A 20,151-nucleotide genomic window follows, 5' to 3' on the forward strand; every position below is an offset into this window, starting at 1 on the left:
GTGGAGACAGGCCTTCAAACAGGCAGGGGGATGTACAGTGTGGGGACAAACATTTGGAGGAAACGAACAAAAGGAGAAGTAAGGTCACTCTCCAAAGGTGCAACGGAAAAGGCAGGTTTTAAGATCCTTCTTGAAGGTTGCTAGAGTGAAAACCCACTGATAGGTTCACCTTAGGGTTGCCATAAGTTGTAAAGTACAATGTTATTTTAAGTGTGGATCTACAGCACATAATATAAAATCTAAATTATTTGTATATAGGTAAGAGTTCTTATAGTTTACTGACTATCTTTGATAGAATGTGGTCATGAGAACAGCAAAGAAATCATACCATATTTAGTTTCTCTCATCTCTGCAAACTCCTTTACATAATGGTATAATGCTTCAATTCGAAGCAGATGTAACTTGCTAAGTATGCAGTAGTCGTAGTAGTTGTAAGGCTAGATTCTGTTGATTTTACAGATAACTAAACACTAATAAAGTTCAATATGAAAATCAATATGAAGTTTCATGATTTGTTACTGGAACTGGGAAGGGCAAGTGATATGATCTTCATTGCTTGAAAAAATACCCTCTGAATTGTATCTCCCTCCACATCATAAACAGTACTCAACTTGAATTAAAATAACTAAAAATATTAAAGCACTGCCCACACTCATTGGTTCTCCTCTGTGCCAATGGTTCTTGTTATCTATAAATAAGACAAACAATAAGCAACTAAGTGGCAATATAGTACTTATGAAGAGCAACTATGTTCTTTATGTCCAATTATACATTGTATGGAACTATCCTGCTCAACATATCCTAAAATCAGGAGATATTAGTTGAGTATGCATTATCTGGAATTCCAAATTCCAAAATATTCCAAAATCACCCAGATGGGTGGCTTCTCCTGGGCAAATGCTTGATTTGCCACAGGGTGGATTAGACCACCACCCTACCCAACCATTGCGGAGGCAGGAGGGACTCCTGACCCTCCAGTGGCATCAGATCCAGCTTGGTACTGCCAGACAGCAACTCTTACCATCCTGCTCCTATTTCTGCTGTCATGGCGACCAGCAGGTGTGAAATGTTTCTCATTGGTTGGTCACCACCTGGAGTGACATTAGCTGGGATGCAGAGCGATGCACGAAGTGGAAAGGAAGAAGTGCTCCCTCCCCTTCCCTTTCCCATTCTCCGGCCAGCTTTACTCCAGGTGAAAAGTGACCAACCTGAGCCATGTTATACTAATCGACCACTGTGACAAGAAGAATGGGAGGAAGGCACCAGAGAGTTAGTGCCATCCTGGGTCCCTGGACCCCTTGAGCCTAAGGAATATAGAATGGCCATGGAAACAGGTGTACCAGTCCAACCACTCACAGGCTGATCAGAATTCTTGGGACTTTGGTTAATATGGTTCGAGGCCACATTCAGATGACATTGGCCCACATTAGACCGAATCAGTGCTGTGTGTATTTTGGCCACCACACTACTGAATTGCCTGTCCTTCAGGATACACTGTCAAGTAGATGTGTCCTAAGAGAGTGACATCTTTGCATTTTGATGGCTCAATATACACAAACTTTGTTTCACACACAGTATTATTAAAAATTAAAAATGTTGTATAAATTACTTCCAGGTTATTTGTATAACACATATATGCAACATAAATTAATTTTGTGTTTAGGCTTGGGTTCCATCAGAAAAAAATCCAAAATACGGACACTTGGCCCCAAACATTTTGGAATAGTGGTATGAAACCTGTACTTTTACTGCTGCCAAAATTTCATTATTTTAAAATAGTCAGGAGAGAAAAAGTGGTGTAGTGGTTGGACCCTTACTCTAGGGACCAAGTTTGAATCACCACTCCACTATGGAAACTGACTGGATAATTTTAGGCCAGTCTTGGAGGAAGGCTAAAACTAGATCTACATTGCCATATATGGTAGTATAGACTCATATAAGCCAGTTCAATGAAGTAAATCTGCATTCTGAAATTGGATTATATAGCAGCATAGATCCAGCAAAAGAAAAACCTCCTACAAATCTTGCAAAAAAAAAAAACAAAAAAAAAAACAACCCTCCAAAAAACAAACCCATGAGAAAGTTGGCTTGGGGTCGACATGAGTCAGAAATTCTCTGAAGGCACACAAGAAGAGAAAATAGTAAAGCAAAAATCCCATATTTTATTGTTTTTAATTTCTCTGTAGTTGTTCTACACTGTAGTTTTCTTAACCCTGTAAATTTAGCCTGATGTTATTTAAGGTATTTATTTTCTATGATTTTACTTAGTATACATGAGACAGTACACAAGCTTTGAAAACATGAACATGCCATTCTCCTATTTTCACTGAACAGCCCAAATCTTTCCTTGATTGCATGTGACAAGCCATTTTACTGGCTAACAGAGAAAAGTGATGGCCTCAGGCAAATGCTTCAAGAAAATAATTCTATTGAAATATAGGAGGCAACAAAAACCATCTCAAAATCATTGTTCTGCTGACTGTGCTCAAACTCATAGAAGAATTAAGTGCATTTCGTTTAACAAATGTATGTAATTTAGCATGGTTATATTTTCTCTAAAGTGTGCCAGAAGCAAACCTTATTAATTCATTAATAACATTTTAAAATAACTAACCCAAGGTTCTGCATCATCTTAGGAAAATACATATCCTGTCTTGTTAATTTCCAGTGATCAAGCTGATTTTCTGACCAACAGCAGAAGTGGCAAGCAAATATTATTTTATTAAAACAGCTATGTTTTGGGCAACAGAGTGATCTATAAATATTTTATCAAATAGATAACCAACAGCTGGGATCTGTCTGCTTGTATATGTAGTTTATCAAGCATGTCCTATCTCAGAGATGCACTTAAGTCAGATTAAAAGCGAAAGAAACACAGTAGTTCTGGTAATATGAGTACGGTTGTTTCAACATTTCAAACAAGCCTAATGTATTTATTTAAAAAGCCACAGTACCTTCATTGCTGATTTTTTGTGTTTTTCTTGGATTGTTTCTTTCGGAGGTACATTGTTCTACAAGGAGCATTTCATCTGCAGGAAAACTTTGAGATGGCTTATCACTTTCATTATCCTGACAGAAAGATGTGTACTCTTCACTGTCCTCATTATTATTTATGCTGTCCTGCTCAACTCTTCCCATTGTGTTGTCTCGCCTTTTTACAGTATCATGCTTGCTGCTGCTAAACTGATTTTCATTTTCATCTGGAGAAAAGGGCAAGCGCGTTTGGATCCTTTCCACCTGTGTATCTGTATGGAGTAAGTCTTGTAAATTTAACTGCTGGTCATTTGTAGGAGATTCCCTTTCATCCATTAGAGCGTTCCTATGGTGAACTTAATACCCTCTTTGTCCAATGATTCTCAGCTCTAAAAAAGGGAAAAAGGGAAAAAAAGATGCTTGAATTCCTACAATAACCAAAACCTCAGTCTGCTGTATTGTATCACACAGGATATACATGTAGATTTCTTTCTATTATTCTGACAATTGTCTTCAAGATAGATAGCATCTCACACTGTGAAACATAATGACTATACTTTATACATCAGAGAAAACTGTTGTCTTGAAAAAAAATTACTCCTAATATAGGATTTTCCTAAAAGCTCAGAAATATACAGGTGTATTTTTGCTAAAGCTACAGACATCAAAACTAGCTCTATGCGTGTATGTTGCCTGTTGATTTATGGCAACTCCATGCATTTCAAAGGCAAAGAGATGAGTTTACCAGTTCCTTCTTCTGAAATATACTCTGTCATCCAAGTGCTAACCAAGGCTGACCTTGCTTAGTTTCCAAAATCAGGCGGGATCTGGTACTGTTAAGATATTTAGGCCTCTTTATTCCAACATTCATTGAAAATATGGTAGGTAGCAATTAGCAACTTCATAAAAAATGGTTTCAGCTATATTTAGGAGACTGTCATACCAGCTTTATTTTCTTGACAATTGGAAAATGTAGGGAAAATGCTTAAATAACTACCTAGTGAAAAAGAAATTCATGCAAGAATGCACTGAAATATACAAACAATCGTGGGGAAAATGGTGGAACACATGTCTCTGTCAGTTTATTTTCATGGTGAAAATACTTTCAGGCGCAAATAACAAGAAAGTGCTTCCATTTATTTTGTTAATGACATTCTAATATTGGTTAACCCAGGAAATAAGACTGGAATGGAATATGTTGCCAGTATATGACTGGAATATATTGCCAGTATATTGTGACAAAACACTACACCAACATGAAAAGGATACAGTAGCAGCAGATACTATAGTTGGGTCTCTACATTTTAGATGTAGCTTTTGCAGATTTGATTAATATGATCTCTATAGGAATCTTTAGGTCTTCCAGCCCAACTCTTAGGTGAAAGCCCAACGGAAGATCAGCATAGAATAATACTGGAGGATCAGAGCACAGCTTTCCAAACAGTGTGCTGTGACACATTGATGTGTCAGCTGCAGTGTAGGTATGTAGTGCGAACATAACAAGAAACTTCTGGGTCTATGTGAAATTAATGATCAATTATAAATATTTTATATATATAAATGAAAGATTTTCATGAGATACGTTGTGTCCCCATACATTTTGGTATAAAAATTTAGGCATGTTTTGATATCTCTTATAAAGGGTTGATTTAATTCCCAATTTGCTAGTAAAACTGAATTACTGAGTCATGAAAAGATTTATGTGTACAAAGATGTGTCACCACCATGGAACGTTTGGAAAAGCGTTCACTCAGGTTATAAAAAGTGGGGTTTTTCTCACTTTTGCAGTGGTACCATGCTCTAACATCAGTAAATGTGGAGGACTGACTGTACACAGTTTCAGATAGCTATACTGGATAAGTAGCTACTGCAAAAATTCAGAACTATATAGATAGATCAAACCTCCAATGAAATTAGGATTATTTTAAAAACTTATTTCTTAAACAATAAAAAAGAGTTCTAGGGCTAGATCAGGTGATAACTTGAATGCTCCCCTATATGTAGTGAAGGAGGTGATGGGCAAACAGCTTGAAGGCAACTAATCGGCTCAGGGAGCCTGTGAAAGGGGGATGTAGACAGATAGGATATTTAAAAAAGAAGAGTGTCATACAGAGTTCTGAAGCTGATAGTATTTGAGATTTTAGAAAGAGAGTTGGTTTTGACAGAGTCAGAGCTGGATTGAGAGAAAGCCAATCAGAACAGAGAATTAACTATGGTCTTGGGCCCCAAAATAAGTTAATATTATACTGTGCTACTGTGTTTTATAAATCTATTCTTACTATTGCTTTAAAACTGTCTCTAGCAAATCTGCATTGAAGTTGATCCATGCATTATACCACACCACAGGTTCACATTTAAGAGGTCAGCAATTGACTATTACTCAGGGAAAACTAATGTTCCAAAAGTACCCAACTACCTTTTCAGAAAGGATCAGAAAAGCAAGAGAGGCAGATAATCATATATGCTTGAGGCTAGCCGAGTTCACAATTTCCCCTTCTACTGTTCCTCTCCGCCATGTTCAGAGGAACTAAACATTCTCCATGTTCCTTGGCTCATTTCATCTTTGCTTTGGAGCCAGCATTTTAAAATCCTGTTTTTAGTCCAGCCTTGTTTTCCTCCTCACTCTCAAAAGCTTTTTTTGTATGTAATTCCGTGAATTATTCAAGAATTGTAGATCCCTTAAAAAATATTCTGACAACTAACCCGATGCTCTTAATATTCATGTTTTATCTGTGAGTTCTTGAACATGCAGTCTTATCTCTCTCATTCAGTCAATTATCTCATCTAATATATTTGAAGTGTTCAAACACAACCTTCCAGCTAGATAAGGAAGAAGCAGTATTTCCTGTTGAACTAATAGCAGTTTGCTGAGTGCTCAAGCCACTGTCACATATACCTATATAGGTGTTGTCTGTTAAATGTATTGTGTTGATTAACATGTGCAATTCCCAAGAAGTCAATATATTAGTGCAGCTCTTATAACAATACCATGACATCTTTTTAAGGACTAACATACTGGTAGCTATAATAAAGTCTTTTTTACTCTGAAGAATGCAATATTTAGTCATCCAAGATCTTAGAGGTAGATGGCTTTGAATACCAACTTGTAGGACTTTCTTCAAGAATTGGAGGAATTTTCTAACTTCTACATAAAACTAGGCAATTTGGTCTCAATTCAGTTTTCATATGTACACCATCTCAAGCCCTATCTCTGGATTTACTGAACATACAAGACTTTTCACTTCAATGCCTCATAAAAGTCTCATCTTCTCCCATCAGTACAACAGATAGGACTAAATCAGGCATGGTCAAACTTCGGCCCTCCAGGAATTTTGGACTTCAACTCCCACAATTTCTAACAGCCAGTAAGCTGGCCGGGATTTCTGGGAGTTGCAGTCCAAAATACCTGAAGAGTCAAAATTTACCCATGTCTGTTCTAATTTAATACCTTGCAAAGGCATCTGATGTGGGGGAGAGGCAACCCCTTTCCCAAGTGCCAGGGAACAGCATCATATTTGTCCACTAGTTACACTTGCTTTTTTCTCTCCTAACCACAAAACCCATGGATCCACTGGTTTGAGTGCCACTGGTTCAAACTGCTGCAAACCTGAGTTATATTTGCACCAAGCATGGTCTTTTCTTTATGTCTTAAGATTGACACAGAATCCATGTGTAGACCATGGAGTTTACATCTACAAAAACATAGTGATGGATGCCTACTTAGATCAAGGGTCTCAACCCCATTTTTGAGCGCAACATCAGCCTTATGCTTGCCTTCTAAGGGCTGCTGAATCCATAAACAGATAATCTATATATTTTCATATAGTTGTCAGTGCTCTTCAGTCTTCTTTACCCAATTTGGGGTCCACAGATGTTATTGAATGACAACTCCCATCAGTTTTGATTATCTGCCCTATGATTGGGAGATAATGGGAATTACAACCCAACAGCACTTGTGGCTTTGAAGATGGGGAAAAGTTAAAGAACATTTTAAAGTCAGACATCATAAGCCTTGTATCTAAATTCAAACCTCACTGTCCTGATTCAACAGAACAAAGTACAACTTTACAGATGTTCCTGTATCACAACTCCCATAAGCTCTAGTCATGATGTCTAATAATGAGGAACATAGAAGTTGCAGTCCAGCATTTGAGGGACCACATAAAATGACATGGTGAGCCAGATTTGGCATTAAGTTTGACACATGTGACTTAAATGGATTAGAAGGGAACTAAGAAATTCAGGTAGGATTAGGCTATCAATGGCTATTGCTTTCACTATCAGGAACAGCATGCTTTTTAATATCAGCTGTTGGAGAACATGGGAGAGAGGGAGCTCTTATGTTCATGTCTTCCTTGAGAACTTCATTCAGCCTTGTGGTTGGTTATTGTGGGATCCATGCTTTTGGCTTGATCCTGAAAAGCTTCCCTTTAGTGTTCTGCAATGCCAGCTATTGGAGTGCCATACAGCAGACAGCTATACGTTTTATGATTAGTTAATTATGATATAATAAAAAATGCAGGGGGCTGGAGAAATAATCAATTGTTGGGACCTGCCCTAGAGAAACGTCATAAGAAATGAATGCAGACTAATGCCTAGGTTACATTCTTGGTTTGTGATGTAAACTAAAACTGACATGAATGTGGGGAGCTAGTTCCATAGGGAATCACTAGAAACAAGACACTCTGTTGGCTTCTTCATCACGCAAAAACCATAAAGGAAAATGATTTTTTTTAAAAAAAGAAAATGACAGTGTTGGAGTCACTGACCTACATTTTGTATCAGATGTCCCCTTTAGTTCAGTTGGCCTGGAGGGATTAGAATGTAGGCTGAGGTCACTTCCCTTTGGCCATGGGGACAACATTTAAACTCAATTAACAGCAGTAAAAGGAAGCACATCATCCAATACAAAAGGTGGCCAGTGAATCCAACACAATCACATTTTCTCTTTCTCCCCCCTGTATAGTGTTTTTAATATCTTTTGTCTGATGAAGAAGCCAGTGCATCTTTGAAAGCTTGCATGAACTGTTTAAGTGAATTTTATTGGTCAAAAATCCTTGGTGGTTTTGTTTTATTGGCAACAAAGACACCACTAAATATATTATAAATTCGAACCTCTGGAAAATAGGAAGGGGATACTTAGGGTATCATCAGATTAACACTGTAGTTTTAGCTTAGAAAGTGTGACTTATACTAAGCAGCACTACAAATATTCACAAAAGCACACGAAGGAAACAGTACATATCAATATCTTACATGTGCAAAGGTTTCATAATAAAAACAATGCCATCTCCATAAAATCAAAGATAGTAGGCTTATTCAGCTATAAAGAAAGAAAAATCAAGAATTAATTCTCGGTGATGTTTTCTGCTAGGGACAGTGAAGAGGCTGGCAAAGAACGTTTGAAAACAAATTCTCTTTCCAGACCTACTTTTCAACTGAGATAATTGCCACACAGTGCAGCTGCCCCGTGGTGCAGCCTCATTAGTAGAATCTCTCATCATGAGATTATTGTATTATGTACAATCTCATTAACAAGTACGTTCACTATCTCTTTAATCTAACCTCTCAGTTGTTTACATCAGCTGGATGCTTCTTCTTTACAAAAGAATGCGTTGAAATATAAATACTCTTCTGTAAACGGTTTAGTGAAGCTCCTGGTTTTCTCTGTGCTCATTTTTCTATTCTCTGTTCTCTCCTCGAGCATCATTCAATATGTACAACAGCACCCAGAAACACATTTACTTCTTAGTTAATTCTGTAAAGCATGTTTTATCTATTTTATGACCCTCCAATCTTTTTTAACACCAAACTCTGATTAGGATTTATGCAGAAAGAAAAGCTACATGAAAACAGTCGCATATGATCTCACCCTACAATCTTTTTCTGATCCCAAAAACATATATTTATGAAATTGCACTATGTTAATACTTAAAATCTCAGTGAAAAAAACCCCAGGGATATCATAAAGTATCTTATTAAAACTATTTAACAACCCGAGACAGACTATGGTTTAACAGTAAGTAATTAACCAGCTACCTAGTACTGAATCATTATTTAAGCCATATATTGCACATGGAATGTATTCATATTATTTTATATGAGGCCTCTACATATTATCTTTGGTTGTTGCTTCTTACTTCAGATATCACACTCTCCCTTACAAGTCACTGGCTGATATGGAATGGTAATATAATTCTGTAATCCTATTATTATTTATTATTATTATTTCATCTACTTATACCCCGCCCTTCTCACCCCGGGGGGGACTCAGGGCGGCTTACAGGGAAGGCACAATTAGATGCCCAAATCACACAACAAACAATACAAAATATAACAATTCAACAATTAAAATAAAACATCAATACCTAATAAAATCATAAAAACTATCTCATGTCAGAGTCCATATATCAGAGTCCATATATCCATTCCATTCCATTGTCCTTGTCTATCGACAGGTCCTTTAGTTAGTTGTCAGCATGGCCAAAAGCTTGGTCCCACATCCAGGTCTTTAGTTTTTTCCTAAACGATAGAAGGGAAGTCGTCGGGAATCCTATCGTCCATCTTCTTCCCTTCAGCAACAGGCTAGTCCCCAAATGTGCTGTAAACACTGAGCAGATAAGATTGTGGTAGGAAGAAGTAGTAGTACTTTAATCGGAAATATAAAGGGCAGTGTTCATCTGAGTGAGGTTAACATGTATGAACCTATTCTTATTATTATCTGATGTAACATGATATGTTCTATTTGAATTAGATTATAAGCCTGTTCCCTACATGCTGAAGTTATGTAATTTTTCAGAGAGCAATCCTATCCAGTTATACTTGGAAAGAAGTTCCACTGTTTTCAAAGGGTTTTATTTCCTCCTAGATATACTTAGGATCTTGGCATGTAACTGTAATTTGCATTTGGTTAGGAAGTGGTGCATTCTCTGTCAATACTAAATTTGTCTGGGAAATGCTAAGAGTACATAAATTCACCAGGTTTTTCAGTTTAGTAAATCTTACTTTTTAATAATTTCTCTGTCAAAACTTCCAATGTAACACAGGAAAATACTATGGTAGATTTGGTGTAGATGGGTGGTCTGATTCTGATGGCTCTCTGAAGGAAATTGAGATTTATTTAAAGAAGATATATACTTATTCCTATCCATCATATGTTCTGGTGTCAGGATTTCTTGTAAACTTTTCAGGGGAATTCAGGAGGTTCCTACTGGGGATGTGCCCTCTCTACTAGCAGAGGAATATTTACCTCATTTTAACCTTCCTTAGAAAGTTCCCTGAGGGGATCACAACTGCATTGTTTGCTTGCAAATCTAATAGGATTTAGTTCTTTCTCACTACCAGTAAAATATTTCCTAATGCAAAGCAAATTAATATCATTTCAGTTTAACTTTGAATTTAGAAATACATATATTTAGCATGAAGATGTCATTTTATCAATCTCTTTGTACTAATAAAGAAATGTTATTCTTCCCTGTGCCCCATATGGGACCAAATTCTAAGGTAAGAGTTCATTTTATATACAGTAATTCTTAAGGTTATTTTTTTCCTTCAATAGGTATTATATTACAAATATGTTATATAAAGATTGCAGTATAAGTGATACTTGGCTGGATGGAGAAAGAAGTTGTGTGCTTCTTTTTTTCTTCATCTCACATGTCCAGTTTCAGCAAAGCTATCATGGCTTCTGGAATTTAGGACACCTTTGCTGAAGCCAGATGTATAAGAAGTGAAGGAGCATGGGATAAAAAGATTATCCCCGTGCCAATAAATCTTTGGTTTGTTGGCAACAATCATAATAACAAGACAGAGCCATAACCTCAGATCTTCTAATTTAGATGTTAGCAGAAGTTAGTTTGAGAAATCTGGCCTGGGTGTGCAAGACAAGGTAGAGTATGGGATTTTGAATGTCTGGGTAAGATTCAAGAGAGACAGAATCAAGAGGACACACCAAAACATGTACAGGAACAGATGGAATTGACACAAAAGTTGGACTGTTGCACATGTAAACTCTACTGATAAAAATGGAATCGTATAGCAGAGTAAGTAAATGTGTGATAAATTATGTGGAGAAACAATGGAGAAACTAGGGAGTACTAAGAAATGTATGGCTTTAGAGCATTGGTCTTTCAACAGGTAGATAAGGGCCCATCCAGGATGGTTTGCAACATCAGCAGTACTGTCATGCAAGTATGAGATAAACACCCAGAAGTAAGTACCAAATTGACGTTTGGAATAAAAATATTCCTTATCTGAACAGGAAAGTGGTTCGGGGTTTACATTTCCAGTTCAGTTCAGGTCAAGTCACCAGTTTTGGGCCTCAAATGGCATTTTTTCCTGACAGTTCCTATACTTTATAATTACAGTAATGGTGTCTATATTGATGTAGTACTCAGCGCATTAAATAATCCTTATTTATACAAAGTGAATACATTTCACAGTGTAACATTACTCTGAAATACTCACTTGTATTTCAGCCCCGATCAAAAGTTACAAGTCATTGTCTTTTCCCAAAATTATGGAAACAGAACAGATTCTAATTATTAATCTCTCCAACTTCCCACATTTTTTTAAAAAAACCCAAGCATTCAAATTCTTTAATATTAAATATATACTGGGAATTTTATTGTTATCCCCTCCCCAAATTAAAGGAAAAACACTTACCATTTTCTTTTATGTTAAAATGGTTCTTCAAATGTATTGCAGGACAGAGATGACTTTCTGTTTTAGTAAAAAAGTTTTACCCAAAATTATCTGGCATCTGGTCAAACCTGTGAAATAGAAAAGGGATTTAAAAGTAAACCAGTATGTATTTTAATAAAAGCCAATGCACATAATGAGTTTTTACTAGATGGGGAATACTAGACAACAAACCACCTGAAATTTAGAATTAGCAAAATGTTGTTATTGTAAAGCTTTGATACCTTATAAAGTTAGAAGATAAATATTCTTGATAAGCCATACTTACTCAGGCAAGGCCTTTGACTTTGTTCAGCTACAAAAAACATGTTTTTTAAAAACCAAACATCTTTTTCTTATGAATTTATGATTTATGAAGAACTAAAGCATCAGGATAATTGACACAAAGCCCAAAGTATGAACTTAGAAATTCATTAACTACAATAGTCCTATGGGATTCTCTGTGTTTGTTTTTTAAATGTTGACATGATCACGGGCACAAGTGATCTCTGAAGACAGCAAAGATTTGAAACCTATTTTGCTAGATATGCCTCTTTAAAATATCCCCAAACTAAATTCAGCAGACTTTCCTAAGTCTGCTGACTACAACCCTCCTTAATCAGGGTGGCCACTGGTCACCCTGATTACTACTATTATTATTTTAAACATTTTATTCTCATTTCCATACAGAATATCATCGGAACACGTGATGCATATTTCCAAGAACATATGGTCCAAATAGCTTATTAACACATTTATTCAAATAAAGCACATTACAAATGTGACCAAACATATTTTGAAAAAGCAAAGTAGGTCATACAGCTGAAATCTATAGAGCATTCTAGATTTTTCCCCCAAGAGCTTCGCATCTGAATAAAAAGACCAGCATACCACATCAGATACTCCTCTGGAAACTTCCACTAGTTTAAAAAGTAGTTTGCCATGTGGCACTGCAGCTTAAGCTGTTAATGATGCTGTTCAAGAAAAACAAATTCAAACCCTTTTAGGCACAGAAGAATAGCTGCCAGCATTCTTTGGATCTTAGCCCACAACTCTACTGAGCCAACCAAGGATAGTATAATCAGAGAAAGAAAAGTGGGGTTATGTTTTGGGAAATTTGATAGACCTTACAATCGAAGATCAAGCCTTGGGGAAAAAATGGTTAAAATCCAAATCTTATTTAGCCATAATTCATAGTAGGCATTTATATACACTTAATAGTTAAATATTATACAGAAGGTCTAGACCTTTTATACAATACAAAAGGAAGCACGGCTATTATACTTAAGAAGTTGAACAACTGGTTGGTACAGCTTCAACAATTACTACCATCCTTCTGCATTTAAAATGATAAATGTGTGTGCACTGTGTAATACCATAATTTAAATACACACAAAGGAAAAAAGGATGAAAAGTCAAACATGATTAATCTTCCTGCCCACTTAATGTTTCCAAGTTTGAACTGCAGCTTAGCTATTAAAGTAAATCATCATCTTACTAAGCCATAGGTGCATTAAATAGGAGTGCACACGATCTCCTAGATGAGACCTGCACATCTGTCTCTCTACATACACATTGCACAGAGATTTAAAAGAGATACACCATAACTGCCCCTACTTATTGTTTTACTTTTTATCTTGTGGATTATCTTCTTGTTAGTTGTTGCCGAGTTGACTTTGATTTTGGCCACTCCATGAACAAGCGACCTCAAAGTCACTCTAACCTCAACCACCCTGCTCATGTCTTGCCAGATCCAGGTCATGGCGTCTTTGATTGAATCTATACATTTGGAATGATTTCCCCCCTCTTTTCTTGGCTTTAGGTGTAGAACACATCTCACCACACTAAAACAGTGGACATGGCTCTTAATGAGACATGCTGCATTATCACAGGATGTCTATGCCCTACACCACTAGAGAAATTATAATGTTTGGCCAATATTGCACCACTTGACATTCGCCGAGAAGTAGCAGCCAATAATATAAGGACTAAGGCAGTGACATCTCTGGCCCATTTCCTGTTCAGATATCAGCCAGAACTCCAACACCTTAATTCAAGAAATAGTTGATACAGAGATACTCACAGGAACACCTCAGCAAGTGAGAATCCAAAAGTGGCAAGCTAAAACCTGGAACCTAAAGCAATGGCTAATGCCAAAAGAGAGACTCCCCTCTGGGCACACAGAAGACAGGGAGACTTGGAAGGCACTGAACAAACTGCACTCTGGCACCATGAGATGCACACCAAGTGGCCAGCTACTGATCAAAGGACATTTAATACAATGCCAAGTTTTTTAAACTTCGTGTTTTTAAAATACATTACAACTGTACCCTTGGTTTGCTTCTGATACGATAAATAAATAAAATCGGTCCTGTTTTCATGAGTGGCGAGTTTCCTCCTGGACCACAGCCTAATTTGTATATTCATATTTTCCTTGATGTCATATTGATATTATTTAGGCAGACTTTGACTTATATTTTGAATTGTATTTACTTTATCTCTCCTTCCTATTAATGCAACCCCATTGCTTCTTAGAAATAACGTGTAATTATTTGACTAACTGACTCACTCTATGTACTGCAATGTTTACATGTTCCATTTCTAGGTCTACTATTTATTTACTATGTCTAGCTTCCCGATTCATAGTTCTTATACTCCCATGTTCCTAGAATGTGTTGTGATGTTTTGAACTTTCTTTTCAACATGTCAAAAGCTGAATATTCTTTTGGCTTGAGTGCAATTGCATATTTGGCCACCATGCTACTCATAGTTGTCCTCTGCATTGCACTACTAGTTTGTTGAGTTCCTTCCAACCTCCCCTGGCATTATCTTTTGTTTAATTTTGGATTATTTCGGCAAAGGGATTTCATGGTAAAAATATTAAAAAGAGTTTAGTGCACCTCTTTCTACACAGTACTAAGAAGTGCTACCATGGTGCTACTGCCATTGTCTTTGAGATCCTCCGACATTGTCCTGCTCCTCCTCCCCAATTCTGCTCCTTTTAAAGCCAATTCTTTTAAAAAGAAGAAAAAGTTATGTAGAAAATCATGGGCCAATTAAGCACAACAAATATAGCAATCTAAATAGTTGGCAAGGACCTCTGAAGAGGAAGACAGGAATGTACTTATGTTCCAGCCACTGAGTCACCACACCTTACTGACCTATCTGGTTCTACTTAAATTCCTTATCCCTGAATTGACCTGGTAAAAAGGAAATGTCCCCAGAACAAGTATTTAAATAATCCTGAATACAGGTTCAAAGTAGTCAATATAGCATCGTAAATATCATCATAAAAGGTATTTGCTTCCTGAGCTATAGTATGACAATTCTAATCACTGGACTCTAGTCTTATGGGACTTTTCTTTATGCCATGGGTTTAACTATAATTTAGATATAAACAAATTCCATTTACCATCTCTCCCTCCCTTGATGTTCCATGTTCTAAAAATTTCTTATACAGTCCTGGATATGATAAAACAACACACACACAAAATCGACCCTGACTTTCAACAAAACAAAATACTTCCAGCATGGGGAGTTTTAAAACTCACTTCAATTATAACACCTTCATCAAAACAAGAACAAAAACCAAACATGTGTATGTTCCATTGAGGCTAAACACTTGTACTTTAGAGTAAACACTTTTTGTGGTAGAAACATATAATACAGTTTGGGTTTAATAAAAATGAAATAAGTATATGTAACTATGTGAATACCCAACCGATTATCCTGACTATCACCTAGAGGTGCTGAAGCTAGGCCTAGGATGCAATATCACCTGCTGCTCTCTGGTTGTAGAAGGAAGGTTGGATTCCAGGCTTTGGATTTCAGTGTAACTACTTCTGAAAGCTGGCTGAACCAAGAGTTTCACTCTTCCTATAAGAGCCTCTACATTTCTAAGATGGGTGCAGAGGAGACAGTGGTGGTGAAGGGTTCCTTCTCTGGCCACCCACTTGGCTTATATGATGAACACAGAGGAGGGAAAAAGCATTCTGCCTCAGCCAGTCTTCTCTCTCATCCTGGTTGCCAATAGCTACAATAGCTACCATGTATTTAAATTCAACACATGGTGAATACAAAAGACATGACTAAAGCACTGTTGTTATTTTTCCTCATGTGTTTTTTTTAATATGTGTTACTTAGATGGAAAGCATGCTCTCTGGTGAAAAAGCATGCAAGTGGCTGCTAGATGATAACATATAATTGCTGTTACACACTTCCTTCATCACAGCCCTGTTCAAGTAAAATGCTACAGATGCTTTTTGTGTAGATGTCTAACATCTGAGATCATCTCATCCTGGAGATCCAGTGCGTAACACCTGAGATCGCCTCAAGACAGTGATCTGATATTAGGTTGGCAACAGTACTAGCTGATTTAGTATACTGCATTGGCTTTCACAAGTGTAAAAACTGGCTTAATACATGGGTAAGTAGACCATAAGATTGAAAACCAACTTGCAACCACTAAGCCGACTGGAGTGCCTCGAGTCACTTTGCCTGAGACAGAAATCTAAAATGCCTAGAACCAAGATAAATATTCCTACAGGATGACCAAAGAGTGTAATCAGAAAATAATTTTCTGTTATTCAGAAATGCAGGGCCCTTCCACACAGCCATATAACCCAGAATATCAAGGCAGAAAATTCCACATTATCTGCTTCGAACTGGCAGTGTGGGCAGGCCCTGTATCTAAATCCATACTACCATACATTCCAGTTCAAAGCATATAATGTGGGAATTAATTCAGCTGTGTGGAAGGGGACATGGTAACATTTATACAGTCACACAATTACAAACAGCTCTTTGAAAGCAACCAAAAGGCTAGTGTAACTCTCAGTGAAAATAAATTTGCATTAGATCAGTACAGAGTTTATGGTATAGTATGGGGTGTATAGCATTAGGCTAATTTGTAACAGGAACTCCCAAGCAACCAGCAACTACATTAACGGGGCATCTGCAAATCCTTATGAGAGCTAGTTCAGTGAGAGTCCACCGAACTCCAAAGCCCCAAAATGTTCACTTGAGTGGCTGAGACAGAGGGTCCTTCCACACAGCCATATAACCCAGAATATCAAGGCATAAAATCCCACAATATCTGCTTTGAACTGGGTAATCTGAGTACACACTGCCATATATTCCAGTTCAAAGAAGAAAATGTGGGAGTTTATTCAGCTGTGTGGAAGGGGCCACACAAACTTGGTTTCACACACAACATTATTTTTAAAATAGCGTATGCATTGACAATAAAGTTTTGCTTATTCAAAATAAATGGGCTGGAAGAATGTGCAGTGTAACTGGCAAATTTAGACCCACAGAATGACTAGGCGATGCGATTGGAAAATGTTTAGTAATGAGATGCTGAGTACTTATGTTTTTACTGGTTTTATATGGTTTTATATTATATGTTAATTGTTTTTAATAGTAATTTATGTTGTTGGGGGCATTGTCTTGAGTCGCCTTTGGGCTGAGAAAGGCAGTATATAAATACAGTAAGTAAATAAATAAATGTTGGATAAGCAAAAATACTGAATAAGGCGGAATTAAGGAAAAGCTTATTAAACACCAAATTACGTTATGATTTTACAAATTAAGCACCAAAACATCATGTTTTACAACAAATTGACAGAATAAGCAGTTCAATACATGGTACTGTTATGTAGTAATTATTGTATTTACAAATTTAGCAACAAAACATTGCAATGTATTGAAATAGCTGTGGATCCGGGTGGGAGGCAGACTGCATTGGATAATACAGAATGTTGGATGAGCAAAGGTTGGATAAGCAAGACTCTGCTGTACACAGTCAGCTCACTTGTCCGAACGCATCTCCCTCTATGTCCCCCCTTGCAGTTTAAGATCCTCCAGGGAGGCCCTGCTCTTGCTCCCGCCAGCGTCTCAAATACATCTGGCAGGGATGAGAGACAGGCCTTCTCGGTTGTGGCCCCCCACCTGTGGAACTCACTTCACACTGAGGTAAGATTGGCTCCATCCCTCCTGTCATTTAGGACGAAATTGAAGTTGTGGTTCTGGGACCGGATTTTTGGATAACAGACATTCGTAACACTTTGGACATGGAATTGGATATGGAATTGACCGGAATGATGATATGGCTAGTAATACTGTTTTTTTACTGTTTTAAAGAATGTTTTACTTATTGTATTAATTGTTATTATATCGCTCTGTTATATGTGGTGGCATTGAATTGCTGCGAAATGTAAGCTGTCCTGAGTCCCCCTTCGGGGGTTGAGAAGGAACGGGATAGAAATAATAATAATAATAATAACCCAGGGCCTTTCCACACAGCCCAGAATATCAAGGGAGAAAATCCCACAATTGGGTTATCTGAATCCACACTCAGATGTAGGATTTTCTGCCTTGATATTCTGGAATATCGAGCTGTGTGGAAGGGCTTTCAGAATATGAAGGCAGAAAATTCCCACAATATCTGCTTTGAACTGGGTTATCTGAGTCCACACTGCCATATATTCCAGTTCAAAGAAGAAAATGTGGGATTTTATTCAGCTGGGCCACACAAATTTGGTTTCACACAAAACATTTTTTAAAAACATTGTATGCATTTACCTTCAGGCGATGGGTGGGAGTCTCTGGGCCCTTCCACACAGCCATATAACCCAAAATATCAAGGCAGAAAATCCCACAACATCTGCTTCGAATTGGATTATTTGAGGCCCCTTCCACACAGATGAATAAATCCCACATTATCTGCTTTGAAATGGGATAAATGGCACTGTGGAGTCAGGGCCTTCCACACAGCCCTATATCCCAGCATATCAAGGCAGAAAATCCCACAGTATCTACTTTGAACTGGGTTATCTGAATTCACACTCAGATGTGCTATGCTAATAATATAATATAATGTAATATAATATATTGTATATACATATAATATTTATAATACTATAATGTAATACAATACTAATAATAATATGATATAATACAATATAATACTAATAATAACAATATGATATAATTATATATTTTATATAACATGTAATATTACTAATAATGTTACAATATAATGGTATAGTACAATATAGTAATATATAAGACTGATATTGTGCTATGCTAATAATATAATATAATGTAATATAATATATTGTATATACATATAATATTTATAATACTATAATGTAATACAATATATTACTAATACTAATAATGATATAATACAATATAATAATATGATGTACTTATATATTTTATATTACATGTAATATTACTAATAATATTACAATATAATGGTATAGTACAATATAGTGATATATAATACTGACATTGTGCTATGGTAATAATATAATATAATGTAATATAATATATTGTATATACATATAATATTTATAATAGTATAGTGTAATACAATACAATGCTAATACTAATAATGATATAATATAATACTAATAATAATATGATATAATTATATATTTTATATTACATATAATATTACTAATAATATTGCAATATAATGGTACAGTACAATATAGTAATATATAATACTGATATTGTGCTATGCTAATATAATGTAATATATTGTATATACATATATTTATAATACTATAATGTAATACAATACAATACTAATACTAATAATGATATAATATACTAATAATATTGCAATATAATGGTACAGTACAATATAGTAATATATAATACTGATATTGTGCTATGCTAATATAATATAATGTAATATATTGTATATACATATATTTATACTATAATGTAATACAATACTACTAATAATGATATAATTATATATTTTATATTACATGTAATATTACTAATAATATTGCAATATAATGGTATAGTACAATATAATAACATATAATACTGATATTGTGCTATGGTAATGATATAATATATTGTATTATATTATATATAATATTGTATAATATATTGTAGGTATCTATATCTTGTATCTGAGTCCCCTAAATAAAGAAATAATAAATAAATATAATATAAATGTCCTAAATAAAGAAATAATGAATAAATATAATCCAGTTCAATGTGGGTTTTATGCAGCCGTGTGGAAGGGCCCTCCGTGTCACCAAACCTTGCTTCAATTATTTCCAAAACATTGTGCAAACTTGCCATGATACGGTTGCATATCGCACAAGCCATAAACGTTGGGTCTCACCTCCATTAGGTATGGCAAGCACTCCATATACTTCTGCTCCCAAGCCTTTCGGGAAAGGGAGGCTCAGCTTTCATCAACAAGGCACATGTAAACAATCCGAGGCGGGGGGCGAGGCGGATCCAGAGGTGGAGAGCCCAGGAGGCCCCACACCGCCGAGCCCCCACCTCGACCTCGGCTCCTCGGGCAGGAGGCCAAGCGCCCCTCTCTTACCTCAGAGCCAGCGACGACGGGGACGCGTCTCTCTCTCCCTCTCTCTCCTGCTGCCACTGAGGCGGCGAAGAAGGTGAGCAGGAGCAACAGCACCACCACCGAGAGCACAACTCCCAGAGAGGAGGGCAGGCTAGAGC

The 20,151-nt window shown here is 36.5% G+C and overlaps 1 protein-coding gene across 3 annotated transcripts in view; it reads right to left on the minus strand.

The window, feature by feature from the left end:
• CNST (consortin, connexin sorting protein) overlaps positions 1 to 20,100 on the minus strand; it is a 59,255-nt gene extending 39,155 nt beyond the window's left edge. The window contains exons 1-4 of one of the 3 annotated variants that reach the window (XM_067464602.1): positions 20,015 to 20,100; positions 11,638 to 11,744; positions 9,342 to 9,495; positions 2,955 to 3,362 (exon numbers count right to left, since the gene is read on the minus strand). In XM_067464602.1, coding sequence (XP_067320703.1) covers positions 2,955 to 3,309 — 355 coding nt within the window. In that variant the 5' untranslated portion in view covers positions 3,310 to 3,362; positions 9,342 to 9,495; positions 11,638 to 11,744; positions 20,015 to 20,100. Of the gene's footprint in view, positions 1 to 2,954; positions 3,363 to 9,341; positions 9,496 to 11,637; positions 11,745 to 19,804; positions 19,989 to 20,014 lie in introns of those variants that run through there. The other 2 variants (XM_060753938.2, XM_067464603.1) reach the window with 2 other exon arrangements.
• Between the last annotated feature and the right edge of the window lie 51 nt (positions 20,101 to 20,151).

Source organism: Anolis sagrei, chromosome 1 (genome assembly GCF_037176765.1).
Source record: "Anolis sagrei isolate rAnoSag1 chromosome 1, rAnoSag1.mat, whole genome shotgun sequence".
NCBI lineage: Eukaryota > Metazoa > Chordata > Lepidosauria > Squamata > Dactyloidae > Anolis > Anolis sagrei.